The sequence below is a fragment of the Cervus elaphus genome, chromosome 3 (genome assembly GCF_910594005.1).
Source record: "Cervus elaphus chromosome 3, mCerEla1.1, whole genome shotgun sequence".
NCBI classification, from domain to species: domain Eukaryota; kingdom Metazoa; phylum Chordata; class Mammalia; order Artiodactyla; family Cervidae; genus Cervus; species Cervus elaphus.
The window spans coordinates 26624145-26651604 of NC_057817.1; the positions used below are offsets into that span (position 1 = coordinate 26624145).

Consider the following 27460-nt stretch of genomic DNA (forward strand, 5'->3'; position numbering starts at 1 on the left):
GCACACCCTCTCACCACCGCCCTCCCACCTCCTCACCAGTCCCTTGCCTAATGCAAGAAAAGACCACCACTCTGCCCAGCTGGCTCATTTATTAGCATTAAACACAGACCCTCTTCTTCCCCCATTCCAGGAAACCACGTCCACAAAGTCCCAGGGCCCAGAAGCAGGCACCCTCTGCCCCATTTCTGAAACAAGCTCTCAGGCCTTGGCGGTAGCCTGAGCTGCTCCCAGGGTTGTGAGCTGCTGAATCTTCTGGCTCATCATCTCCATGACAGCTGTGGAATAAAAGAAGCGTCAGACCCTGGGCAGGAGCTGAAGGGGAGAGCCCAGAGTTAAGGAAAACTGACAGGTAGACTACTACAGTTAATTAACTTTCAACACAGAGATTCACTATAGAGGGCAAACACAACACCAATTTAGAATCTAAATTGTCAATAATATGAGATGTGAAAGTCGCTCAGTCGTGTCTGACTCTTGGCGACCCCATGGAGGACAGCCTACCAGGCTCCTCTGTCCATGGGGATTCTCCAGGCAAGAATACTGGAGTGGGTTGCCATTTCCTTCTTCAAGGGCTTTTCCCAACCCAGGTCTCCCGTATTGCAGGTGGATTCTTTACCGCCTGAGCCACCAGGGAAGCGCATATGAGAATAATATGAGAACCACTGGGATATAAAAACGAACAAAATACAGTTTCAAATGAGTCAGATATACCCAGAAAATAACAATGTGGAAAAGATGTTTGCCTTTAGAACAGTGGTTCTTAATCCTGACTGTGTATCACACAGGGAGCTTTAAAAAAAAAAACAAACACTCTTCTCTGGAATCTCACCCTGCTGATTCACAGTGATCCTTGAACAATACCCATTTGAACTGTGTGGGTCCACTTACATGGTTTTTTTTCCCCAATACTAAATACTATAGTACTACATGATCTACAATTGGCTGAATCTGCAAACTTGAAACAGAGGATGCAGAGGGGCAGACTATAAATTATATGCAGATTTTCTTCCACTTCACTAAGGTTTAGCACCCCTAACTCCCACAGTGTTCAAGGGTCAACTGTAGTTGGTTTGGAGTGGCCCAGGTTTTCTTTTTAAATTATCTGGGTGATTCTAACATGTAGCCAGGGCTACAACTGCTAGTAGTTGGCTAGTTATGGCTATATTTTTTTGCTGTGTGTTCATTTATATGCATGCACCTGCTCCCTCATTCCATCCCCATTAAATAGGAACTCAAACACAAAAACACATGATTTCCTTTCTCTAAATTTCTCAAGCACCAAAGGCAGTGGGTATGTTAGACACAGAATCTAAGGAGTAATGCATCAAGATACCAAAAAGAAAACCATGGTTTTAATCCAGCAAAGGGGATACTCCCTCCCATGGTTCACACTGCAATCCATGTTTGTTATTATGGAGGGAAAAAGGGTCTAAAGAGGTGTCCAAGGCCAAGCTTACCCTGTTTCATGGCGTGCTTCTCCTGCAGAGCTGGCTGGATTTTTTCCATTTGCTTGGTAAGGAAGTCTATCTTCCTCTTGAAGAAGTCCTTGGCATCCTCAGCTGTCTGCAGGGTCAGAGTGAATGAGAGGTAACCCATTCTGCACGCTAGCTCTCCCCCTCAGAGATGCATTCTTATGTTCCCTTCCACTCACCTTCTCTACATAGTAGCCAGTTCCCACATCGATAAGCACATGTTCCACATCATGTAGCTTCCCGGGGACATACATCTGAGAAGCAGGGATCAAGGGAAAACCAGCAGCAGCAGCAGCCCAGTATGAGTCATGATTCCCTGTCAGCTAGTTCAGCTTGACCTCCCAACACCCTCCTTTTCTAAAAAGGAGGCAGGAATTCCCTGGAGGTCCAGTGGCTAGGAGTCACTGCTTTCACTGCTGGGGCTTAGGTTCAATCCCTGGTAGGGGAACTAAGATCCCACAAGCCATGGGACGGAGTGGAAAAAAAAAAAAACAAAAAAATTAAAAGAAATAAGCTACAAGGCACATCTGAAGGCCTACAAACTCCACATAAGGAGAGACAGGAAAGTTGGTTCCTTATGGAGAAAAATCACATATGCTGATTTTGCTCTGATCCAATCTGCCATCCTGCAAGCAGTTCTTACAATTCTTACCATTATTCCTTCCAGAAAGATTAGATATTAGAGCAATTAGAATGACAGATAGATCATTAGAATGACAGAACAACAATGATTTTTTCCCACTGCTGTTGAGTAATAGAGTGAAAAGCCAGCCTCACTTTCTCTTTAACACTTCCAAACATGAATGAGCTAATTCCTTATGGATTTAATGTTGATTATTTAAGTAATCCCTACTAGGCTGCTATTCCTGTGTTTCCTTTTCAGCCTGTCCATTCTCAGGTAGTTTATGGGTGCCCTATTGCCATAACTTGCTCACTCGCGTAAAACATTCAACAGGTAAGACACAATCCAGGTTTCTTAGTAACAACAGTTAGGAATAAGAGCCATAATTAAACTGAAATCGAGGATTAATAAACAGAACCAACCCCTTTGTTTCCATATCCTCTATTCTTCTATTGCTTATGTTTCCTAAGTCATAGTAAAAACGTAAACCACCAGTTCTACCTCCCTACTAGGTTATATCCTCAAAGAGCAAAGGGAAATAATCACACCTCAATTCTAAATACATATACCTGGGTGCTCAAGAAGCACTAGCTAGATGCTGGCCTTAGGTTAGACAGCAGAACTAAGCTTGTGTTAATAGCACTCTCAAAATCATCTAGGCACTCTGGAATAATCAAAATCTCCCGCCCTTTTTTGAAGGTTAGGTGTGAGGGAGAAAACGAGAGGGCAGGGAAGAGGTTCCTGCGGAAAGGATACAGAACTCGTCAGTGGGACCAGTAATTCTTTCCCTGTGAAAGCAATTAAGACAAACATGTGGGGAAGGTTAGCAGCTCCAACTTTTAGGCGTTAAAGGGAGTTTCAAAACGGCACGGCGCCTGAAAATTATATGAAAAGGACGAAAATAGGGGCAACAGGAACAGAAAAATGTCCTGGACATTTCAACTCTAGATAAGCAACATGCAAAGGGCTCCTGCAGCGGTATACAATACGTAATGGACTGCTTTCTCGTCTCAGGTAAGAAAACTGGATTAGGAGGCGGGAAGAGAAGCCGGCAGGCCACATCTCCCAGGTTCCCTTCGCACGCCTACCCCGTACCCTCGTTGTTTTTCTTCAACACGTTCAGACAGTCCTTGGCTTCCACATACTTGGTCTGAACCACCTTGAGCTGGGCAATGGACGTGGACAAGAACTCCACTTCCTACAGAGAACGGGAACGAGAGTCAGGGTGGGGGATCGCGGGAGAAGCGGCCACCGCTAGAGAAGGGGCGGGTCCTGGGACGGGGTGGGGGTTTCGCCTGGGAATAGAATTCTCCCCAAGAGGGGAGGAATAGGGGGCAAGAGAGTACGCGTTGGGGGGGAAGGGAAGTGAGGCGGGAAAGGGGTGTTTTAGGAGCCCATCCCCACCTGGTCCAGCTGGTTCTTGAGCATTTCTAGCTGCGGCAAATTCAACTCGGTGATGTTAACCGACTGCGCCATGTTGGGAAGGAGGGCTTATGAAGCGGAAACCCGCCGGGTGAGCAACGCTCTAGCCGTCCTCTGCGTATCTCGATGGCTACGCCTGGAGGCCTCGCAGCGCTAGACATCTCTATGGTTCTTCAACCCAGAAGAGAGGGAAGTTCGCGGCGGGGCGGGGCGGGGGGTGCGGATTCTTCTGCGTGACTCCCCTTGGAATAGAAAGGGTTGCGGCGTTTTCTTTTCACAAAATATCCCAAGCCTCGCATAATCAAGTTCTAACGAACAGGATTCTTATGCTCAAGAAACTTAATCTTACTCAGGCCTTGGGACTTCCCTTGTGGTCCAGTGGTTAAGAATCCGCCTGCCAATGCAAGGGAAAAGGGTTCCATCCCTGGTGCGGGAAGATCCTACATGCCAAGGATCAACAAAGCCCCTTGTGCAGCAATTGCTGAGCGCAGCCCCCGCAAGGGGCAGCTACTGAAGCCAGGGCGCCTAGAGCCTGTGGTCTGCAACAAGAGAAGCCACCGAATTAAGCCCACACACCCACTATGAAGTGTAACCCCCACTCCCTGCCACTAGAGAAAACCCGCGCAGCAACGAAGACCCAGCACAGACGCACAGATACACCATAACTACAGGGTGGTATAAACCTGGTGACAACAGGCAAGGAAGAAGCCTGGGAAGTTCAAGGAGCAAGGGACAGGGGGGACAGTAGCATTATGAAAGGGATGCTTCGCGCAGATGAAGCTAGAGTCTGGCGGTTGAGAGAACAGGAAGGAGGCACATTATCAACCAGAGTACAGTGGTAGCTTTATTAATCAACACAATGTTTTACCATGCGCTACAAGTGAAGGATACATGAGTGTAAGATACATAGTTATGAGCTTAACAATCTAGTTGGGGAGAGGAAAACCATGCATAAGTAGCAAAACTTCCCAATACGTACGTGTGTGTGTGTGTGTGTGTGTGTGTGTGTGTGTGCGTGTGTGTGTGTTAGTTGTTCAGTCATGTCCAACTCTTTGCGATGTCATGGACTGTAGCCCACTAGGCTCCTCCAGGCAAGAATACTGGAGTGGGTTGCCATTTCCTTCTCTGGGGGAATCTTCCAGACCCAGGGATTGAATCCAGGTCTCCTGCATTGCAGGCAGATTCTTTAACCATCTGAGCTACAAAAACTCCCCAGAACCTGCTGCTAAAGTGCATGGCACTGACAATTATAATAGCTGAATGTGGGGGAAGGACAATATCCACTTAGGAGAGGGCAGGGCAACTAAGGCAGTAAAGCTAATGTCATTCCCAGGATACCAGAGGCAGGAAGTCAAGATAGATATGAGTGTACCAGGCCAAGACATTCTCAATGGATCTATCTCTACCTTTCCTTGGGCCTTTGTCCCCACTTAGATCATTTTGATGCCCAGCTCTCCTTTAGCTTTGTCTGCTGAGGCCAAGCCAGGTCCATCTTTTTCCTGTGGCTTGCCTTTCTTCCCAATGTTCTCAGACTTGGACTCTTGCAAGTTATTCTTATCTGTAGTACCACATAGTGGGAAGTGGGCAACAGTCTTATCTTCAAATGTTCTCAAAGAAACTACACAAAATGGGATTTTAATGTATCTTTATTATATTAAAATTAAATCAAAAGGAAATCTTTCATGTAAAACACTAGGGAAAATCACTTAAAATATTTTATCTTCAGGGCCAAACCTAAGTTTGGAGGTAGAATAGTCACATAGCTTCTATCAGCAACAGGAGAGCTCCAACGGGTCACCGCAGGGAGACAGGCAAGCCATAGGCTACAGGTGCAGCCCCAATAAGGTACTTGAGTCGGGGAGCCTGGCGGGCCTGGCTGACATAGTACAGAAGGGGGGCTCCTGAACCTGCTCTAAGCCAGCCCTGCAACAGAGCCTCTGTGTAGCGGTCAATGTCACGATCAGTCACATCCCAGAGGTTACCTAAGAACAGGGGGCTGGGAAAAGACAAGGAAGAAATACAAAGTAAGGGCTCAAAAACAGAACCGAGGGCAGCATGATTGGTGGTGGTGAATGAGTTGAGAGGGATTAAACCAATGAGAAAGTCCCTTGGCCCATAGTTCCAGGAGGAGGATAGACGATGACAAAGGGATAAAGGCCCAGGCATGCCAGGGAACTAGGATGGGAGGAAAATGGGGCACAAAAGAGCAAGGATTTAGGTTTCAGACCTGGGAAAGCACTTGGGGTGGGGACCTTGAATAGACTTTGCCCCTCGAGACTCACCAGCCAGCCATGATATACTTGAGCACAATGCCAGCCCCCTCCAGGTTTCCGTGCACAGCCAGGGCGGCGCTGCTGCAGCCGAACAGCAGGGCCACTGCCCGGCAGCTCAGCCGCAGGACAGCCTGCCCGTCCAGGAAGCGGGCGCCGGCGCCATGCCCTGCATAGCTGAGGCAGAAGGAGATGTGATGGAACTGACCTCGCAGGGCCAGGCCAGGCCTCTGCGCTGCCTCCAGAGTTGTCCAGAGTCAGCCAGGGGCTCCGAAGCCCCAGAGCAGACCATGATGATACCTACCCTCTGGGACTGTCCCTCTCCCCACCACCCTGCCCTGAGCACTCACATGTACAAGTCACGCTCCGTCAGGGCTGCCTGCACCTGTTCCGGGCTCGGCACCTCCCCAACCACCCCTTTCCAGCCAGCTTCACTGCAGGGAAAAGACAGTGAGAAGGGACTTGGCTGGAGGTACAGTGGTTAAGACTGCACTCCCAGTGCAGGGAGCAGGGGATCGATCCCTTGTCGGGGAGCTAAGATCCCGCATGCTGTGTGGTGCAGCCAGAGTAAGATGGGTCATGTGGCCAAAAGGGCAGAAGGGACATTAGGAAGGAGGTGGGCTGCAACATTTGATTCTAGAGGAAAGGACATTTACCCCTGTGTTGTGTCTATCCTTCCCCACCACCCTTCTTTTGTTGTTTTTTTTTCCCACCACCCTTCTTACTCTTCTCCCCCTGACCTGCTAAAATGGGCTCGGAATTGCTCCTCTGTGTTTGATAGGTTATTGTGAGGGTTCAGCACGTAGAAGGTACTGCGAGGGTCTACTCCTTGGCTCAGCACTGATGAGGCCCCGGACTGGTGGAGAGACACCGGTGATCAGCATCCCAGTTTGGTCAGAGCACCCAAGCTCCAACCAACCCAAGTCCCTTTCCATTCTTAAGACCGCCTTCCTCTCTTGCCACGTATCTCTGCCTTTTCTTGTCCAATTACCCATCACCCCCACCTTCCATTCCCTGAACCCCACACCTCTTTGATGATGGAGTAGCTGAGCAAGAATCGGAAGGAGGGCAGCCGAGTGACAGGCAGGGCCCGGAGGCTGGGCATGCTCTCCCACGGCAGCTTCTGTAGGTCCTGGGCAAAAAGCACTCAGACGTTACTGTCCTGAGGCAGGGGAATGCAGGAGGCAGAAGGGGCATGGTTGAGAGGAGGTGCCCACTGCCCACCAGATGCTACCCACGTGGCCCCTGGCTCTTTACCTTGTCCAGCACTAACACGAGATGCCTACTGCTTGTTGCCATCTGACCTTGGAGACGCCCTACTGCCTCACCCAAAAGCTCTTGGGCTCGGGCTGGCCGGGCTGGGCACAGCCCATAAGCCAGGGCCTGCACGTCCTGAGGGGTGAGGGTACTGGCACCGCTGAGCATGATCTGCAGGGGACCAGTGGTCAGTGAGTACAAGAGCTCCCCTCTCCACCTGCAGTGGCAGGTGGGAAAGAGGTAGGGCTAGCTTCATCCTCTTCCCTGATTTCTCTCAACTCACTCTCAGCAGAGTGGGGTCGGGATATTTCCAGCCACATTCCTGTAGTGACTCTTGTAGATGGGAGGCCTCCCGGACAAGGCCAGGGTCCTCACTGGATGGCAGCAACAGCCCCCGCCAGCAGCCCAGCACGTACTTCTCTAGGGAAGTGGTGAGAACCTGGATGCAGAACAGAACCATCAGTGAGAGAGTAAGCCAAGTTTCTTTCCCCACAGGCACCATTTTGGAGACAAGGAAATGGGATCTTCCAATGAGTGGATGTGTCTTATTTATCTTACGACCAACATAAAAGGCAAGAGAGGAACATTTTTCATTTGCTGAGACTCTAAGGGAGTATTGATAAGATAAGATTTTTAATAAATCACTACATTTGGATAAATACAAACAGGTGGGCAAAAGCTAAGCCAGGAAATGAAATGAAAATTATGGCTGGGAGCCTGATGTGCTGCTGTGTTTAGTTGTTCAGATTTGTCCAACTCTTTGAGACCCCATGGTCTGCAGCCATGGGAGTCTGCCAGGCTCCTCTGTCTATGGGGATTCTCCAGGCAAGAATACTGGAGTGGGTTGCCATGCCCTCCTCTGGGGAATCTTCCCAAACCAGGGATCGGACCCAGGTCTCCTGCACTGCCGGTGGATTCTTTACTGTCTTAGCCACCACCAGGGAAGGTCAAGAATATAGGAGTGGGTGGCCTATCCCTTCTCCAGGGGGTCTTCCTGACCCAGGAATTAAACCGGGGTCTTCTGCATTGCAGGCAGATTCTTCACCAGCTGAGCTACCTGGGAAGCCCTGGGAGGCTGATATTTGGCCTTAAATTCTTTTTCGTTTTTTTTTAGTTCTACCACTTTATTGCTACCAACCCGTCTCCCTCCACCCTCATGCACACATGCTCAGTCATGTAACCCCATGGACTGCAGCCCGCCAGGCTCTTCTGTCCATGGACTTTTCCAGGCAAGAATACTGGAGTGGGTTGCCATTTCTTTCTCCAGGTGGCCTTAAATTCTTATTTTGTACTTATCTTTAAACATTTCATTGCTATAACCCCTTTAAGTCTCGGGCTCTTGTTTATTTGGTTTTTGTTTTATTGTTTGTTTGTTTTTTTGGCCACACCACATGTATGTGAAAGTGGTCTTAGTTCCCAGACCAGGGATTGAATCAGTACCCCTTGCGCTCTTGTTTAAAGTGCTTCCCAAGTAACCCAATTTTTATTTAGGCCTACACTTCCAGAAACAACAGTTAGAACTGGACATGGAAAAACGGACTGGTTCAAAATTGGGAAAGGAGTATGACAAGGCTGTATACTGTCACTCTGCTTATTTAACTTATGTGCAGAGTACATCACGCGAAATGCCAGGCTGGATGAAGCAAAAGCTGGGATCAAGATTGCTGGGAGAAATATGAACAACCTGAGAAATGCAGATGATACCACTCTAATGGCAGAAATAGAAGAGGAACTAAAGAACCTCTTGATGAGGGTGTAAGAAGAAACTAAAAAAGCTGGCCTCAGACTCAACATGAAAACAACCAAGATCATGGCATCTGATCTCATCATTTCAAGGCAAACAGAAGGGGGAAAAGTGGAAAAAATGACAGATTCTTTTCTTGGGCTCCGAAATCACTGCAGACGGTGACAGCAGCTATGAAATTAAAAGACGCTTGCTCCTTGGAAGGAAAGCTATGAGAAACCTAGACTGTGTATTAAAAAGCAGAGATATCACTTTGCTGATAAAGGTCCATACAGTCAAAGCTAAGCTTTTTCCAGTAGTCATGTATGGATGTGAGAGTTGGACCATAAAGAAGGCTGAGTGAGAAGAATTGATGCTTTCGAATTGTGGTTCTGGAGAAGACTCTTGTGAGTCCTTTGGACTGCAAGGAGATCAAACCAGTCAATCCTAAAGGAAATCAACCCTGAATATTCATTGGAAGGACTGATACTCAAGTTGACGCTCTAATACTTTGATCACCTGATGTGAACAGCCAATTCATTGGAAAAGACCCTGATGCTGGGAAAGGCTGAAGAACAAAAGGAGAAGCAGGTGACACAGGATGAGATGGTTAGATAGCATCACTGACTCAATGAACATGAATTTGAACAAACTGCAGGAGATAGTAGAGGACAGAAGAGCTTGGAGTGCCACAGTCCATGGGGTTGCAGAGTCTGACACGACTGAAAAACAGCAACACCTCCAGAAAGGACTTGAGGTAGTTCTAGCACAGACCTAGGATGGACCCCTGGGAGAGGAGATATTCGAGGGCAGGCCCAACCCCATCCCACCCGGGGAACACACACCTCCATCCTACGATCCAGTTCTAGCCGACCTGTCCACCATTCTCGCTTATCAGTACAGCTGCTGTTCTCTTTCTGTTCCTTCTGGATGGCGTCAAACTCTTTCAAGGCCGAACTCACAGAAAGCTTTGGGAGATGGGGTTGTATAAGTTCTGCTTGTCCTTGTGACCACCATCTCCAGCCCCCAGGCACAGGTAGACCAGAAGCCTGCCCCAGCCCAACTCTGCTCCCTGACCCCAGGAAACCTACCTTGCTCTGGGAAGTGGGGATCTGTACAGTGACTGGGGGTTTGTCTTTTTCCAGCCGGGTCAGCAGGAGGGTGTTGCCCACGGTTCCAGGCTGGAGGGTGGCCAGGGCCAACACACACACGGTCACCCCTGGCACACAGGACATGTCCCGAGTTACTTCAGCTGTTACTTGGAATTCCTTCCACTGTCTTCTGCACTCAGTCCCTGTCCGTCACTCAAGACAACCCCTAGAAGTCTTCCCTGATAGCTGGAGTTCAAAGTGCTCTCCCTTGCTCTAACAAGTCCCTGTAGATAGACCATGTTTTGTGTTTCTTTGTGTCCCTACAGAAACTAACAAAATTGCCTCCTCTGACCTGCTCCCTTCCCCACTTCCCACTCACAGTGAGGCACTCAAATCAGCAGTGAACATGTTTCGTGTTAGCATAGGAAAACTCCAGACAGGAGTTTTCAGGTAGCTCAATTTGCAAGTAACTCAAATTTGAGATTAAAAAAAAAAAGACTTCTAGATTTATGTCTATTTGGTGAGAGGAACAAAATGACTAATCAGTGGCAAAGTATGCCCTTCTACTATAAGGATCATAAATCTGTGTGTGAACTAATACCTAAAGATCCTTCACCCAACTCTTTCCTAAGAAGAAGATGCATAAAAGAACAGCAGAGCCAATGATGCCTGCCAACATACCACTGGGAATCAGAGCAAGACGCTCCAGGAAACTGTCCTTCTCAGGCTGGGGGAAGTGGCCAGATCCCAAAGGCCTGAAGGAAAAGAGGCGCTGGATTCGTGCCAGAGGGACGTCTCCAGGCCTTTCCTGGAGGTGCAGCCCCTGCAACTGGTCTGCTATGTCCAGCGATCCTCGGCGCTTCTGGGCCTTGCTGTAGGCAACACAAGTGGAGGTGAGTTCTCCCTCCTTCAAAGTCTGGAGCCTCCCCTCTAGTCTGTTCCAGCACAAGCCTGAGGGATGGGGGGCACTCACCTGAGCTGCCTGTGGAGGTGGGTGAGCAGCTGGTGGCGACAGGTGATGGAGACAGAGTCGGTGACAAGGCAGGCGGTAGCATAGGGATCCCGGTGGCCCAGACACAAGGCCAGGAGGCGGCAGAGGTGGGTGTAGAGCCCAGCAGGAGGGCAGTGACTGACGCCACGGAAAGCACTGCTCAGTGAGTCACAGATGGAATCCAGGGTAGACAGACCTAAAGGAAGGACAAGACATAGATGAATCCCTGACTTCCTGAGAAAATCTTTCCAAGAACCAGTGCCCATCTCCCCTCCCACGTGGAAAACAGCAGCTACCATTTCTGAAGGGCAGTGCGCCAAGCGCGGTGCTGTGCAACTTCCACACAGCCACTCTCTCCACCCTCCCCCAGTTCCATTTGACAGTTACGTAAACTGAAGCTCAGAGAGGCGGGGTGACTAGCACTCAGCTAGTAGAGAGCGTGCTGGGATTCAGACCCATGTTCAAGGCTACTGGATCCAGATGGGGATCCAAAACCAGAACCAAGGACAGAATGGAAAGGTACTGAGATCAAGTGACCAGACCTCGGTGGTCAACATACTTACCGACGATGGCTATGGGGGCCGAAGGGAGTCTGTGCCGGGGACCCAGATCCACGTCTCTCTCCTTGTCTGGGCCGGGGACGAGCAGCTCCTCTTTGCTGGCATCCCGTCTCAACACCTCACATTCTCCTATGGCTGAATCAGGCCCTGGACCTGGTGTCTTCCCACCTAGGCAGACGAAACAACTTTTCTACAGAGTTCCCTCTTCCTGCCATCCCCTTGCTCTCCCTTCTAGGGTCCAGTCCCAGAGCCAGCAAAAAAAGTTTCTTTCTGTTCCATCTTTAGCCCCAGTTATCTCTTGTGTCTTGACCCCAGGGCAACCTCGAAAAAAATGCACCTCTACCTCCCACCCTTGCCCTCACACCTGAGGCTGAGTCTTCCCCATCAGAGCCCCGGAGGATCTCAAAGCTCATTTCCATCTGGTTGTCAGTCAGTTCCTCCTCAGGGATGGTCCTCATCATCTCAGGGCCCAGCTGCTCACAATGTCCTGATGCCACCTTCCTGACCCTCCGGCTTCTGCCACTGAGGCCAGGCGCATTGCCTGACGTGGCCACTGAGTTAGTCTTCACACTCGGGCCCTTCCTGGCCCGGCCCCGGCCCCGGGAAGCAGTGCCCTGTCTCTTGGACCCCTCTGCAAGCTGTGCCTCAACTGAGACGAGGTCTTCCAAGTCACTGTCATCACTGAAGTTCACCTAGAATGGTGGGAAAGAGAAAAGGGCCAGGGAGCCTTCAGTGACAAGACATGGTCTGCCAGGAGGTGGCGCTGTGGAGGCACCATCACCAAGGCCCTTGAGAAAGAATTAAGAATTAACCTCCTGCATAATCGGCCATACTCAATCAGGGGCAATAACTCCGGTGCAGAGGGAGGAAGAGGGAGAAGGAATAGAAGATCCAGAGGAAGGATGAAAAGGGAAAGGAACAGACTAGAACCAAGAAAAGTCCCTTCTGTCTGAAACAAATGAGGTCTTGAACTAGGTCTCCTTATGGAAGATATAAGGGGTCCTGTGATAGGTAACAGGAGAGCTACAGCTCCCACCCAGCCCTGGGAAGCTATTCCATAGAAACACCTGCCCTGCAGAACTCTTCTCCAAGACCACCCTCACCCAGTACCAGTACCACCTAGCTACAGCCCCACCTCACCTTGAGGCGTGTCTGGGCCCTCCGTTGTACCCTGGGGGCATTGGGAACCTCAGGCTTGGTCTTCGTAAGGAAGACTTCCTCAAATACGCTGAAGGGTACCCCAGGGCCGGCCTGCCTGACCCGGCCTGGGGGCTTAGGTGTACAGGGTGGTCCTCCACCTTCCAGACCTTTCAGAGAGGTATGTGAGAGGGGCAGGGTAGCAGAGCCCACTTGCTGGCGTCCTCGTCTGGACTGTCCCGGCTGTTTTTGGTTCTGAGGCTTAGAGGGTTCTGAGCCTGTGGGGCTCTTTATTGATGGTGGCTGCCAGTCCCAGGAGCTTGCAAAAAGTTGGGCAGTGCAGCAGCTGAGGCCGGTCAGCTTTGCAAGGGTCTGGACCAAGAGCAGGCTGGCTCGCCAGGGCTCCAGGTGGGGTATCCGCGCCACCACAAACTTCAACCCTGACTCCAGGACCTTTCCCAGGCTCTTGTTTGATGGCTGGCTCAGCCCCTCCAGTGCCAGCTGTGTATATGCCTGAGCCAAGATCTCATCAAAGAGGCCTGGGACAGGGGAGGGAGGCACTGTGTGATTCAGGGAAGCCTGCAGAGCTTGGGCGAGGCGACCACTGGCTGCAGGGCAACGCTTCAGCACCACCTGCAGCAGATCCAGCCCCTGGGCCTCATGGCCCATGGCCAGTCTCACCCCTGCCGTGACCAATGCCCAGCGCAGACAGACCACTGAGAGGACAGGGTTGGCACAGAGCGAGCAATCACAGGTGGGCAAGTGGGTGAGGAAGCTGGGGCTGGGCCGGGGCTTGGTTTTCAGGATCGGGGAGGAGTTAGCAGAAGGTGCTACAGGGCCAGGCTCCTTGGCCACGGTGGCCACCAGCTCCAGGGCAGGGCCTTTTAGAATGAGCTCTTCCTCTGGGAGCTCTGGAGGATGGCGCACCCGGGCCTGCTGCTTCCCCTTCTGCAGGTGGACCTTCTTCATAGAGTCTGGGTGCTGCGCCGGTCCGAGAAACTCTGAGCAGAGAGTGGAACGAACAAGCATTACAAAACTAGGAGAAATGACTCCAGTGTGTCCTGAGCTACCCCAGTGGCTGATGCCCTCATCTGCATTATTTTAATACTTACTAATGGCTCATATATATTACTGTACTAGCACACTAGATATTGGCACAGCTTACTGTTTTTTTATTTTTTATTTTTTATTTTTTTTTGTTTTTTTTTTTGTTTTTTTAAATATTTACTTATTTGTTCATCTGTGCCAGGTCTTAGTCGCGGCGGGATCTTATTTGCGGCATGTGGCGTCTTTTAGTTGTGGCGTGTGAACTCTTAGCTGTGGCAGGTAGGCTCTAGTTCCCCTGACCAGGGATGGAATCTGGGCTCTTTGCATTAGGAGAGTGGAGTCTTAGCCACTGGACCACCAGAGAAGTCCCATAGCTTACTGGTTTTTGATGAAATCCTAACTGCTTCTTCCCTTCTAGCAATGGATCAGCACAACCCACAGAGCCCCCATATCTGCAGCTCACAAGGCTGCATGGTTCAGGCTGGCAGGCCGGCATCCAGAAGCCCAAGTCTTAATCCTGGCTCCTGCCCCTGACTAGCCCCATGATCCTGGCCCAAAACACTGAATTTCTCAACTTTTCTGAATTTATAAATGGAAAAACTTGACATTCCCATTTGACTTCCCAGGGTTTTGTATGGGCCCAATGAAATACTACCGATAAAAGTAGTTGATAAGAAAAAAAAGCACCACAAGTACAGTATTTTATTATTAGCCCTAAGCCCTTCTGAGGATGCTACACTTGTGCTGCCCGATACAGTAACCACACACGTGGCTGTTGAACATGGGAAGTGTGGTGAGTACCCAAGGCACTGAATATTCAATTTTATTTAAATTAAAATATATTAGCGCTGCAAACTAAGAAGCAGGTAGGGTTAGTCCTGGACAGGCCATCTGAAGGAGTGAGGACACCAATGGTCTGACTGAAGTGAAGGGAGCTTTGCCCTGGGACCAGAAGTCAGTCTATGACTTAGAAGGGAACCAAACCTTGACATGTAAAGCTGTGTTACAGTGTGTGCGTCACCCTCACCACCACCCATGGGCGCGGGGGCCTGGCTGCTCACCTGTGCAAGACTCGAGCAAGAACAGAACTTGATGTAGGTCCGACTGACAGAGGTCCATGTCGTTGCGTGCCAGCTCCAGCTCCCCCTTCAGCACCAGGAAGAGGGCGCACCTGGTTGGGAGAGGTGATGACAGACCTATGAGTGGAATTCCTTGTTTCCCTGGAGGGTCTCTTTCCGCCCTTTCCCGGGCGGAGCCATCCTTTCCAGCCTCCAGAAAGCCTTTACTTCCTAAAGCTGACTTTTAGGCACTCCCTGGGGAAACCCTCTGTGCTCAAACCAGCCCATCCTGGTGCCTAAAGACAGGATTTCCCAAATTGAATTCCTCACTGAAGAGATTTAGGGAATCACTGTATACTGGACCTCCCTTTTGGAGATTTATAAAGTGTATTAGCATACTGGAGGATATGATAAGTCCTATAGGAAACCCCACAGACAGAGGAGCCTGGGGAGCTACAGTCCACAGGGTCGCAAGAGTCGACACGACTTAGCAACTCAATGACAATCACAATAGGAAATAAAAACATCTAATCTTGATTAATTCAGCATTTCCCACTTATTTGCCATGGAATGCATTCTTCCACCAAGCCCTCCAAACATAACATGTTAATCTGTTGTACCAGTTTGGGAACCCACGGTCAAGGTCGTAGGCACTCAGGTTTGGGAATCACCAGGTTCCGGGGCCCTGTACTCACTGGCGTGGTATCTGCAGCTTTGTTGTAAGTTTCAGGGCCTCCAAGCAAAAGGCTTTGGCTTCGCTCACACTACCAAGGCGGCCCAGGCGGGAGACCAGCTTCTCCGAGCAGCTCAGCACCTCAGAAAGAACCTGCCATTTTTGTACCAGATTTTCACCTGCAGCAAAGGAGACGAGATCATCATCATGTGGAACCAGGATCCACAGTCTGAATCTTCTGGAGACAAAACCACCAGCCCTACCAACTAGTCTGCTCAGTCCCACACTGGCTCCCCTCCTCAGGCTTACCATAGTCCAGAAATGGCGTCTCCACAGCTGTTTTCTGAACTGAGAGCACATCGCTGCCCATGAGCAGGAGAATGATACTTCGGAGAAGCTTATGGGAGTCGATGAGCGCTATCTCAGGTGTCTGCCAGCCTGGGCAAGCGTGGGGGGAAGGTGGGAGGGACAAGAAGGGAGGTGATGTGGCCAGAGTTTCCACCACCTTCAAATATTAAGATAGCAAATGCAAAGCAGGCTCTCACCCTCTCCTTCTGTGCTTAAGGCAGACAGAAATAATCAGTCACAGAACTCCTTCCCTCTAAGACCAGTCTCAGAATCCTTGTCAGTTCAGGGCAGTCACTGAGCAATCAATTAGAGTCAGCAAGTGAACTGAAACTCATGTGCTATCCCAAGCCTACTCTGGACAGCTTCTAGGCAGGCTAGTCCATGCAGTTGGACAGCAGAGGGGACAGCGGACAAACCACGCACACCCAGCAAGGAGGCCCAGCCACCTGCTTCTTTCACCTTGGGCATACAGCTGCTCCCACAGCGGGGCCAACAGGCTGTCTGACGAGAGGCTCAGGTAGACCGCCACCAGCTGCAGGGCCTGGACACGCAGCAAGTACCAGGCCTTGGATGCCCTCTGGAGGGCAGGGTCCTGAAGCACAGACAGCAGCAGAGCAGCGCCCTCAGCCACCTAGGGATAGAGGGTAGGGTTGCAGAGGAGAGCAGTGAGTGAGGTCGGATCAGCAATTCAGAGCTTGGGATGCCCCTAGAGATCACGAGGCCCAACCCCCTACTTTTCAGATATTATAAGCTGGAGAGCAAACTAGAGTCACAAAGGAAACAAGATACCCAGTCACACAGCTCATGTGTGAGAAATCCCAGCCTTTCAGATCCCTCAGGTGGGGTCTAGTTGAGGGCTGTCAGTGTCATCCCAATTTCTAGTCACCGGACAAACTTTGCCCCTTGTCCCCGAGAGAGCTAGAAAAGGATGAAAATGGTAGAATGGCTCCTAGAGAAGCACTGGTGAATGATCCTTGGGAGAAGGTAAGGTGAGGAGATGGCTCTGCTTCTCAGGGCCAGGAATGTTCTCCCCAGCTCCAGAGAAACCTCAGGAGCCAGACAGATATCTGGAGAATCCTAAAATCCTTCCACACCCCAGGACCTTCGGAGATCAAGAAAGTGAGAAGCACCTTCTGGCAGGCACAGTAGAGTCGACTTCGCAGGAGGTCACAGGTCAGGGAGAGGAGCAGGTATGTGTCTGTGGTGCGATCCAGAAGCTTCAGGCTTGACTCTGCCTCTTCCAGGTGCACCTGAGGAAGCATCGGGGTTTCTGTGAGCACGCTGGTGACGAGGCAGCCAGACTGTTCAAACTGAAGTGGATTAAAGTATTCGCAAGCAAAATGTTGAATACATCTAGTTAAATATTAAATTATCTCAAACATTATAATCCATGGACAGAGAAGCCTGGTGAGCTACAGCCTATGGGGTTGCAAAGAGTTGGACACGACTGAGCAACTAACACACACACACAGGTAGGAATTATTCTCTTACTAAAATGCTCATTTAGTACCTTTCAGTTAACCACTAAGCTAGAGAGAGAAAGCTGGAAAAGCAGTAAGCAGGCCCTTCCATCCAACAGCTTGCAGTGCAGTGAGGCGGGGCATACCTATCTCATCACGATACAATGCCATCAGTGGTGTGGGGACACAGGAAAAGTGGCTGATTTTGCCCGTGAGGAAGAGGACATTTAACATGCTTTACGAAGGAGGAGGCCGTTTAGCTAGGCCTTGAAAAGAAAATACGTGTTTGCTGAACAAAAAAAAAGAAAAAAATGGGAGAAAAGCAACTATACCCCAATTTAAAAAAAAAAAATGGGGGTGAGGGTGCATTTAGGGTGGAGGGATTAACATAGGCAAAGGCAGTAAGGCCCATACAAGGAATATAGTGGTACAGATGGGGTTCATGGTAGGGAGTGGCCGGAAAAAGAGTGAACCAGTGTACCGAAGGCATGCAATTCAGAGTAAAGGATCTGGGCCATATCCCTCAGGTAATGGAAAAGTCCACAAAATCCTTTAAGCAGGAAAGAGGTAGTAAGATCAGATCTGTGCCTGAAACCATCATGCTAGAACATGGAGCAGAAAAGGGAGGAACTGGAGGCCAAGAGACTGGTTAGGACACATTGTAACAGCCCTCAGTGAACAAGCTGGAACACCAGAAACCATTGGGAAATACAGGATTAGTAAACGGCCTACTGCCGTTCTGTCTTACTGGGCTATGTAAGACAGTGAACAATTGGGAGATGGAGGGAGATGCCTCCTCTTCCCAGAGATGCCTCCTCTTCCCACAGCCGCCTCCCAACCACCCTTTACGATCCTTCAGCCAAATGTGGTGCAGAAGGCAGAGAAGCTGCCCCTTTGGTGTCTCATCTTCTCAGAGAAGAGAAGCCAGTCCCCAAAGCCAGGTCCACAAGCTGGGGTGGCTGGCACTTGTACCTGGGCGTAGCTGGGACAACCGAGGGTCAGGAGGAGCTGGGTGACTTGGCAGGAAGAGCCGGCTGCCTTCACATGGTCCTTCACTCTCTGTGAGACGATCTGGACAAGCAGGAGGACCTCCAGAGCCTGCAGGGGCTGGTAGGCCGGGAGCAACGCGTTTACCCAGCTTGTACTCAAGCCTTCATTCTCACCCCCTCCTCTCCAGACCTGTGGTCTAATCTGAGGGCCTGGCTGGAATGCGGCCACCCAGACAGAGTAACCATTGGCCATCCCTAAGGAGCCAGAGAGGAGGGCAGCCGGGGGTGTGTGCAAGCGATCCTGCCCCCTCCCTTCTATTCTAAAGCCTGCATGCCAGCCATCAGCAATAACAAGAATTTACTGAGCACATACTATGTGCCAGCCACTGTACCAGCTCACTTTATCTTCATAACAATTCTAATCCTAATTTTACAGATGAGGAAACTGAAACTTATGTAGGATTAAGCTGCTTGTCTAAGCCCACATAACAGATATGTGGCAGAGGTAAGATTCAAATCTAGGATTCAGGCAGCCTCCCCAGGCTCCTCCCACTAGGAAAGTAGCCTAATACCCATAGTACAAAGATCCTTTTTGTTTTTTCATAGGTTACTAATGTGGGGTCCAGAGAAGAACTTCAGGAAGTCCTTGACACCTCCCAGCACTGCATATAAAAATGTAAAATTGTGTCTACAGGTGTTTATGTATTTTTTCCTGAGTATACACGTCTCAAATCTTCTGATAATTAGGACTTCCCTAAAGGTCCAGTGGCTAAGATTCTGTGCTCCCAATGCAGGGAGCCTGTGTTTGATCCCTGGTCAGGGAACTATGTCCATGTGCCACAACTAAGAGTTCACATGCCACAGCTAAAGTCTTAAGCCAAATAAATAAATAAAAATAAATATTTTAAAAAATTATCTGATAATTACTAATAATTATGGCTATCATTTGAGTATTCCATTTACACACACCATCTTCCATGCATTATCTTATTTAATGCTAACAAGGCTGAGTTAATATTATTATTACCCTCATTTTATCTTATTTTTATTTATTTTTTTGGCTGCACCATGTTACATGTAGGATGTTAATTCCATGACCAGAGATCCAACCCACATTCCCCTGCAATGGAAGAGTGGAATCTTAGCCACTGGACCACCAGGGAAGTCCTGTTACTCTCCATTTAGAAATAAGGAAACGAGGTCTTGGAAGGTTAAGCAACTTGCCTAAGGCCTTGGGTTTAGACTTGGGGAGGTTGGTGATAGAGTGTACACTGGGTGACATGACTTCCCAGCCGGGACACAGGCCAAAGAAGGTGAAGGAGCCGAGTCTCCGGTCTGTGTCAACACACTGTCCCATTACCTTTGCCACCAGCTGATAGAGGGCCGCTAGGATCTGCAGGGAGGCTGCTGTTTGCTGGAGACACCGTACAGCGGGGACCTGCCCCTTAGTAAGCACCTCCTTCCACAGGGCCAGGGCTTGGTCCAGGCATTTGGACTGTGCTGTAAATCAGAAGAAATGGACCAGCCATTCTCTCAGTGTGGACCATCTGGGGAAATGCGGTCATCTTTCCCATAACAGCCTCTGCCTTGTGCCCACCTCCCACCCACAGGGAGCCTCTCCCATAGCTGGGGGACCCATCCTTTTCTTAGGAGGCCATCGAGGAGGCCACATCCGACCTCACTATGTTCATGGCCCTCACCAGCATCCGCAGCCAGGTTGAAGGCAATGTTACTGTATAGGAAGCGATCTTCCTGGAGTTTATCTTCATAATTCAGGTCATTGACTTCAAACTCCTCCAGGTTACAAGGGGCCTGGGCTCTCCGATCCCGCTCGATACCCTGGATGAGACGATCAGGGTGAAAAGCGGGGTTGGTACTAGCTTATTGGGCTTCCTAGGTGGCTCAGTGGTAAAGAATCCACCTGTGATTCAGAAGGGGGTTAATCCCTGGGTTGGGAAGATGACGATCCCCCGGAGAAGAAATTGGCAATTCCCAGTATTCTTGCCTGGGAAATCTCATGGACAGAGGAGCCTAGTGGGGTCACAAAGAGTCGGACACGACTTAATGACTGAACAACAGCTGGCTTGCTGGGGTCCAGGGAAAATAATCCCTGTACCCAGTCCTGCTCAGCCCAGAGCAACCACACTCACCTCCTGCATTTTGGCCTCCAGGGTACAGATGTAGAGCCACAGCAGGGCCTGGGCTTTATCATCTAAAAGCCGATCCTTATCCTGGGCCTCAGGTTTCGCAGATTCCAGAAGCTGCAGAGCTTCCCGGATGGCATCGAGGGCAGTGCTGTCAAGAGAAGATGCACTTAAGCCAGGCTTAGTCATGAGATCTGGCCGCAGTGTCCTGGGAAGGGCCTTCTGCAGCAAGCTGGCCTCACCCTTCAAGAGTCCCCATGACCACAAACTACAGGGGGTGCTCAGGGACGTGGAGAGGGAAACAAACTCCGAAAAGGGAGGACCCAGGGCCAGAAGCAGGAGTGGCCTCCCCTGCCCTTCCTCCTCACCAATCAGTCTGCCGGGCAAAGTTGTGATAGCAGAGCACCTGAGCCAGTTCCACCAGGTGGGTGGCTCGGGCCCAGGCCCCGGCTGGTGTCTCCTCGGGGCTCAGCTCCAGCAGGTCACAGATGACGTTGAACCGCTCCTGCCCCGTGTTGGCCCGCACGGCCTTGTAGGCCTGCAGCTCCTCCCTGAGCAAGCGGGCCAGGGTGTCCGGGTCCCAGCCACTCAGGCTGTCTCGCAGCGTCCTGAGAGAAGGCAGGCTTAGCACCCAGGAGACCTGGCCCCACGCCAAGGAGTCCCCGCCTTGGTTTGCTGAGCTCACTTTCCAGGGGTGAAAGCAAGAACATCGCCTGTCACTGCTGTCCCCCCAGAATCCAGCCCCGGGCCTGCACATACTCAGCACTCAATCAATCACAGTGAATGGGAGGGGACAGTGCCTTTCTCAGATATGAGAATGAGCGTGACCTTGAGTGCCAAAGCAGTCGTGGCCAGGAGACTGGGTCGTCCCCTTCCCCACCAACTCACTTCAGCTGTAGCTCCTTGTCTCCAGCTCTGGCAGCATCCATCTTGACCCGAACCCAGAAGGTGACTGGCTCAGTCATGTGTTCGGGGCCACAGGGCTGCAGGGCTGCCAGCCACAAAGTCACCATCTTGCAGCCCTGGGCCTGTTTACCCAGTTTCTTTAAACTCTCTATGTGTAGCCGGAAGCACCTGTGCAACTGGCCAGAGGAAGAAAACAGACCCAACCGAAGATGGGTACAAGGAGTACGTACCGTGGGAGAGTATGTGCGTGCATGCCCACAGTCCTCCTGCCCCCAGACTCGCCCCACGGCAGGAGACACCTAAGAACTAAATATCCTGGGTGCTCTCAACTTGAGGCGTCGACCCATCCCACCCACATATCCATCGCCCACACCCCTGAAAACCTGTTCCTCCTCCTGACTCTCCCCCTGCTCTCAGCAAATCGCCACCTTCTCCTGAGTTGGAAAGGCGAGACCATCCTGACCTCTTCTTCCCCCTCTCACAGCCAGTCACTCTCCAGTTAGTCCTTGACTTCTTGCACCCCCCCACTTCTGTCCATCCCCCAGGAAGCTGCCTCAGTCCAGACGCTTGCCCTTTTCTGCCTGATCTGTCAGAGCCACCTGGGTGCCCAGGATTGTCCTGGCCCTTCAATCATTCACTACAGCAATGCTGAGAAACCCAAGATGCCACATCTTGGGTTATGGCCTTGAGAAACCCAAGGCCTCCACATCAATCTTTGAGAGGCTCATCAGATGAAACCCAAGGCCCTCTATGACCCGTCTCGCCTGCCAATCCAGCCAGCCCATCATTTCATGGGTATATTCTTGTTTTATGATAGTGGTTCTCACTCTGGTTGCCCAAAGGAACCCCTTAAGGAACTTAAAAAAAAAAAAAAAAATCCAGATGTCTGGGCTCCAGTGCCAGAGTCCGAGGGAATTAGCTTGGGACAGGCTTCAGAATTTTTTTTTTTCAGCTTACCCGATTCTAACGTCTAGCTAGGATGAAAAGCACTAGCTGGGGATAAGGCTAAATATAAAAAGTGAGTCAATCAAAAAAAGTAAATAACAGTACAGGTGAGGTCTGGGAAACACCACCCCAGATACCAGTGCCAACATGCAGCTCCTGACTCTCTACTCCACGGTCCTGGCCAGGCCCTTGCATGCCACTCGAGTCCCCTCCTCCCTCTCAGCATCACCTCCCTCCTACCCGCGTACCTTCTCAGGTGGCACCTCAGCATAGGTGCCCGGCTTCGCTGAGCCCAGGTGCTGACAGAGGGGCTCGGAGATGGCACAGGCTTCGGCATAGAGCTTGTGACTGTAGAAGCTGTAGGCCAGGTTACTGGTGTAAGAGGCTGCAGGGGAAAGAGAGGACAAAGGACCGCAGGAATGGCTCCATGCCCTCTGCTGTTGGAGGGGCGGTAGACAGATGTTCAACCTGTGTGGTCAGCTCAGCAGCCCCCAGATTAGACAGCAACGCCCACTGCTAGGGAGTGAGAACAGGGCCGGTCTCCCCTTCCGGGTTCCAAGTCAGCCTGCGCCCTCCCTTCTGGAAGGCAGCCTCACATCACCCAGCCCCTCTGTACCTTTTTTTTTAAAAGAAATACTTATTTGGCTGTGTCAGGTCTTAGTTGCCAGCTGTGGGCTCTTCACTGCATCATGTGGGATCTTTAGTTGCAGTGCACAGACTCTCTAGTTGTGGTTTGAGGACTCACTAGTTGTAGTGCGCAGATCTAGTTGATCTGCGGTGTACAGATCTAGTTACTCTGGGATCCTAGTTCTCTGACCAGGGATTGAACCCAGATCACCAGCATTGCGAGGTGAATTCTTTACCACTGGACGACCGGGGAAGTCCCACTTCTGCCCTTGTTTTACGAGCCAAGTCCTCATTCCCATACAGGGCCCATCCCTCCTCACACACTGATCTGTCTTTACCTTGCTCCAAATGTCAGCATTTTGAGGGGCACACTCTGGCCTGTCCCTCACCTCCCTCTTCTTCCCTCATTCCACTGAAGCCTCACTAGCCTCCCTGCTAGTCCTTGAACACACACCACCTCCCTCCTGCCATAGGCCCCTGGCACTGGCTGCTTCCACTGCCAGGGATGTACTTTCCCAGGTGCCTACTTGGCCAACTCCCTCCCACACTCCAGGTTGTTCTCACGTCACCCTCTTCATGAGACCAACCCTGACCACCTATTTAAATGAATGGTAACTTGCCCCCTCATCTACTCTGAGCTCCTAATTCCCTTTCTTCTCCTGTTCCACTTTTGTTTCTCTCCATATTTCTGATCATTTTCTAACAAGTTGTACTTCAGTTATTCTACTCTTTATGATCTTTCTCCCCCAACCAGAATGTGGCTCCATGACAGCAGAGCTCTTTGTTTTGTTTACTGACATACCTAAGAACTCGAAACAGTGCTTAGCAGCACACAGTAGGTACTCAATAAATATTCACTGAATGAATACACTCTTCCCAAATTCTAGTTTAGGCAGCTTCCTGGCTATCAACATAGATGGCCGGAAGAAAATAAAGTAGGTCTTCAATATTCTGTGGGAAGAATCTTCATACGGTTAATTTTTGTCACTCCTTATATTTTTTCACTTCTGTGACTAGGTTCAACCTGAAAATACGAATATTAAAAATTTCCAAAACCTTCTAGTGACTGAACTCTTTGGGTTTACATAATTTAAACTAAAGGACCATGCTTTTTGTAAATTAAGGGGGAAATTTATTATGAAATACAAAAAACAGGCAAAACTAACCGATGCTGTTAGGTTAGTGGTTACTGTTGGGGTGAGTGGACCAGAAGGAGGAACAGAGGGCTCTTCAGGGGGTTTAAATCATACTCTTTGAGTTGACCTAAATGCTGATTACAAAGTATGTTCCCTTTGCAGAAGTTCATCAGACTGTTTGCTTATGACTTTAGTATTTTTCCCTATGTTTATTTCAATTAAAAAGGGTGGGAAGAAAAAAAAAAAGGTGGGGAAATATATATGCCTGTTAGCTAATATATACATATTACATAGTATATACTATAGTACATATACATAGTGTATCTCTAGCAGGATGCATAAGAAATTGACCATATTAGCTGCATCTGCAAAGTGGGATTGGGTTACTAGGATTAGGAGGAACAGAGGGACTTTTCACTGTCTGCCCTTTTGTGCAATTTGAATTTTGAATCATGTTAATGTTTTGCCTGGTTTTAAAAAATGTAAGTTATGACCATTCTACATGGGCTTCCCTAGTGGCTCAGTTGGTAAAGAATCTGCTTGCGTTGCAGGAAACCTGGGTTCTATCCCCAGGTCAAGAAGATCCCCTGGAGAAGGAAATGGCAACCTACTCCAGTAGTCTTGCCTGGAGAATTCCATGGACAGAGGAGCGGGACAGGCTGTAGTCCGTGGAATTGCAAAGAGTCGGACACGACTGTGCGACTAACTTTCACTTTCAAATGTTCATGAAACACATGCCAAGTCAGATTTCAAAGTCAATGAGAAAAAAAATTCACATCTGCTCTGGCAAATTAGTCTCATCACTTCTCTACTGATATTAAATACAGAGTAATGGATATTATAAACATCTTTTCACTGCCTCCAAAAACCACAGGGAATCCCAAAGAGGTCAGAACTATCCAGCAAGTGCTACTTGCTTGCCTAACAAGTGATGACTCTCCCAAGAACCCTGCATCTGACACCCATGGTACTAACCAGTCATCCCCAGGTAGTCAGTCAGCTCTCGGCCAGACAGGCCCTGTAAGGCCTCCAGCATCCAGATAACAGTAGATCTGCAACTGTCCGCTAGCCGGGCCAAGTCAGCCAAATTAGCTTCCTGAAGGGACAAGAAAGGTGAGAGGAGACAGGAGACATAAGAGGTTCAAGATGATGTCCACCCCTCTCCATGCCCAAAGCAACTTCAAAGCTCTACCAAGGAGAGTCAAGCAACCCCAGATTCTAGAACCTGTCCAGGTTTTTTGATTCCAGATGGTACCTGACAGCCTTGGGCAAACTCATAAACCACCGCAGTGTAGAGGTGAAGTCCCTGAAAGTGTATCTGAACCAAAGCCTGCAGCTGCTTGGAGGAGTCCCCACAGACCTGAGGAAGGAAGGGAAAGGTTGGTTTGAGGGGCAGGGAGCTCCAAGCTGAAGCCTGGCCCAGAGCCCTGGAGAACTGACACAGCCTGGGGAGTAGGAAGAAGGACATCAGAATGGACCCCTGCCAGCATATACTAGGCTGCTTGCTGGCTGGCCAGGCACGGTCCAGAGAGCAGCTTACCAAGGCAGAACCCAGGGTCTCCAGATCTTACCAAAGACCCTAGCCCGACAGAGAGACCACAGAACCACATTCCCACCCGACCTCTGGGTCCTGAACTCACACCATCCTGCAGCTGCTGGATGAGGGAACAGTAGCTGCCAAGAAAAGCAAAGAGGCTCAGAATGGCATCAAGTCCATACTGCCCCTTGGTGCCTCGCTCCAGGACTGAGAGGAAGAACTGGCAGCTGTCACACAATGCCCGCAGTGGGGGTGATGGTGCTTCCAAGCTGTTCTTCAGGACAGCTGATGCCTTGATCAGAAGCTTGGCCACTGCCTGGGGTCCTCCTTCCCCAGCCAGCAACTGTTCAACTGCCAGCTGGCACAGCTGGAGGCTGGGGGCCAGACTGGTGTTCCTTAGGTAATCGTGGGCCTTCTCCACTGTACTTGTGGCCCTGGTGTGGTGGTGGTTCCAGCAGAGGCGACGACAGTGTTCCAGGGTGAGCTCCAAGAGACAGAGGGCCCTCTGGGGGGAAAGAGGACCAGGAGAAGCTCCTTCACCCACCAAAGCTGTGATCACATGCCTGGAGAGCAGGTCATCTAGGAAATCAGCATCTGCTTCATTCAGACCATGCCCACTGGCTTCAAATAGCTGATGGGCAGCTACCACTCGACAGGCTGTTGGAGAAGCAAAGTGGGGAATCTCACAAGGGATACTTTCATCCTCCAAGAGTACTAGAAAGCTCAAGGCCTTTAACCGAGCTGAGAACGCAGCTCGCCGCTCCATCAGGCCTTCTGCCCCCTTCCAAAGCAGAGAAAAGCTGCCCCGAGCCACAGCCTCATAGTCCTGAGGAGCAGCTTGGCGAGGACATTGCACCAAGCAGGCATGGAGGGGCTGAGCGAGTCGGAGAGTGGCTTCTGGGTCTCCCTGTGCAGCAACATTCCGCAGAAAGATGAAGAGAATTCGTTCCAGGTAGAGGGGTGGGCGCTGGGGTGTAGACATCAAGTAGCCATCGCAAGCCAGCTCCGCTAGCTCCAACAGGCTTCCCAAGTGCTTAGGGCAAGCCAGCTTGACAGTCAGCTGCTGGTTGCAAGCCCTCAGGATGGCATCACAAGCTTGTCTCCTCTCGGAATCAGACCGGCAGCTGGGAAGCTTGGTCAGGAACTCCTAGGAGAGGAACATGTGAATGAGGCTAACAAAGAAGAAAGAGATGAGGAAAAGAAATAGAAACAGGACTGTCCAAGAGAGGATCTCCTACTCATCTGTCTCTTCAAATAAGTTAAAAAACAAAACAGCTTAGCTTGGTAAGCCAGGTGTGTCCACAGTAAAACAGCGCACCCACCTTCAAGTCAGGCAGCAGCTCTTCAGTCTCCTTTGGACTGCTTAGCAGGGTCCCAAAGTTGACTCCTTTGAAGCTCCTCATGGTGCCGGAGGGCTGGGGGAAAAGAGACGGATTAGGGAAGGCAGAGAAGATCTGTAAAGGAGCTAAATGAAGGGCGGGAGAACGGCTTGAAGGTGCGGAAGATGGAGGGCAAAGAAAGCCCTCAGAAATCCTGTCGGAAAAAAAGCCCATGCCAGGACGCCGGGCTCCCATTATAAACCAACGCTTCTGCTATGCCTTCTTCCCAGCCTATCCCCGGCCTCACTACCCTTCCTACCAATCAACGCCCCACAGCAGAGGCCTCCATCGAGTTCTCCGGCGCCCACCAGGATGCTCCGAGGACTCCCGACTTTCCTTAGTAGAGCCGCCCGGCCTATCCCTCAAGTCAGCACTGGGGCTGCATTCACCTCGGCGCGTACACCCGTTCACGAGTACCTCCAGGCCTTACCGTCCTAGAGATCATTCTTCTTTCCAGGGCCAGGACTTACCCACCAGACTGAGTACTCCGCAAGGATCCAAAATGTAACCTTCCTTTTCCGCGCCAGCCCCTCCTTTCAAATATCCCCCAGCGACCAATCAGCAAGAGTTGCGTAAGGCCGGTAGGTCGCGAGGCGTTCTGGGAGTTGTAGTTTACCCGCCGCGTGTAGTTTACCCGTCGTCACGTGATGCCTGCGGACGGGATCC

At 50.4% G+C, this 27460-nt stretch overlaps 2 protein-coding genes and 1 long non-coding RNA gene across 6 annotated transcripts; 1 reads left to right on the top strand and 2 right to left on the bottom strand.

The window, feature by feature from the left end:
• Positions 1-72: 72 nt before the first annotated feature.
• On the bottom strand, positions 73-3658 carry PFDN5 (prefoldin subunit 5). The gene is made up of 6 exons (XM_043882790.1): positions 3499-3658; positions 3190-3292; positions 2851-2882; positions 1652-1726; positions 1458-1563; positions 73-275 (listed from the first exon to the last, which is right to left on the bottom strand). Exons 1-6 carry the CDS (start codon positions 3568-3570, stop codon positions 199-201), a joined length of 465 nt encoding a protein of 154 aa, XP_043738725.1. The 5' UTR covers positions 3571-3658; the 3' UTR covers positions 73-198.
• Positions 3659-5146: 1488 nt separating this feature from the next.
• ESPL1 (extra spindle pole bodies like 1, separase) lies at positions 5147-27331 on the bottom strand. 4 transcript variants are annotated; one of them, XM_043882799.1, is made up of 31 exons: positions 27265-27331; positions 26738-26830; positions 25519-26562; positions 25134-25238; positions 24854-24974; positions 22364-22500; positions 21153-21346; positions 20633-20872; positions 20271-20415; positions 19821-19959; positions 19481-19620; positions 18104-18238; positions 16802-16921; positions 16131-16302; positions 15633-15761; positions 15346-15502; positions 14654-14763; positions 12549-13546; positions 11773-12100; positions 11416-11576; positions 10831-11045; positions 10539-10729; positions 9858-9985; positions 9612-9734; positions 7327-7482; positions 7044-7214; positions 6814-6918; positions 6527-6642; positions 6137-6220; positions 5799-5963; positions 5147-5512 (listed from the first exon to the last, which is right to left on the bottom strand). In XM_043882799.1, exons 2-31 carry the CDS (start codon positions 26816-26818, stop codon positions 5311-5313), a joined length of 6312 nt encoding a protein of 2103 aa, XP_043738734.1. In that variant the 5' UTR covers positions 26819-26830; positions 27265-27331; the 3' UTR covers positions 5147-5310. The 4 variants fall into 4 exon arrangements, with proteins under 4 accessions (XP_043738734.1, XP_043738743.1, XP_043738730.1 ...); XM_043882808.1 differs by having other exon boundaries at positions 27269-27287; XM_043882795.1 differs by having other exon boundaries at positions 10831-11044; positions 11415-11576; positions 27225-27281.
• LOC122681097 lies at positions 16921-18778 on the top strand. Its single transcript, XR_006336880.1, has 3 exons — positions 16921-17143; positions 18557-18625; positions 18727-18778. It is a non-coding gene; the product is annotated as an uncharacterized LOC122681097 (long non-coding RNA).
• Positions 27332-27460: the final 129 nt, after the last annotated feature.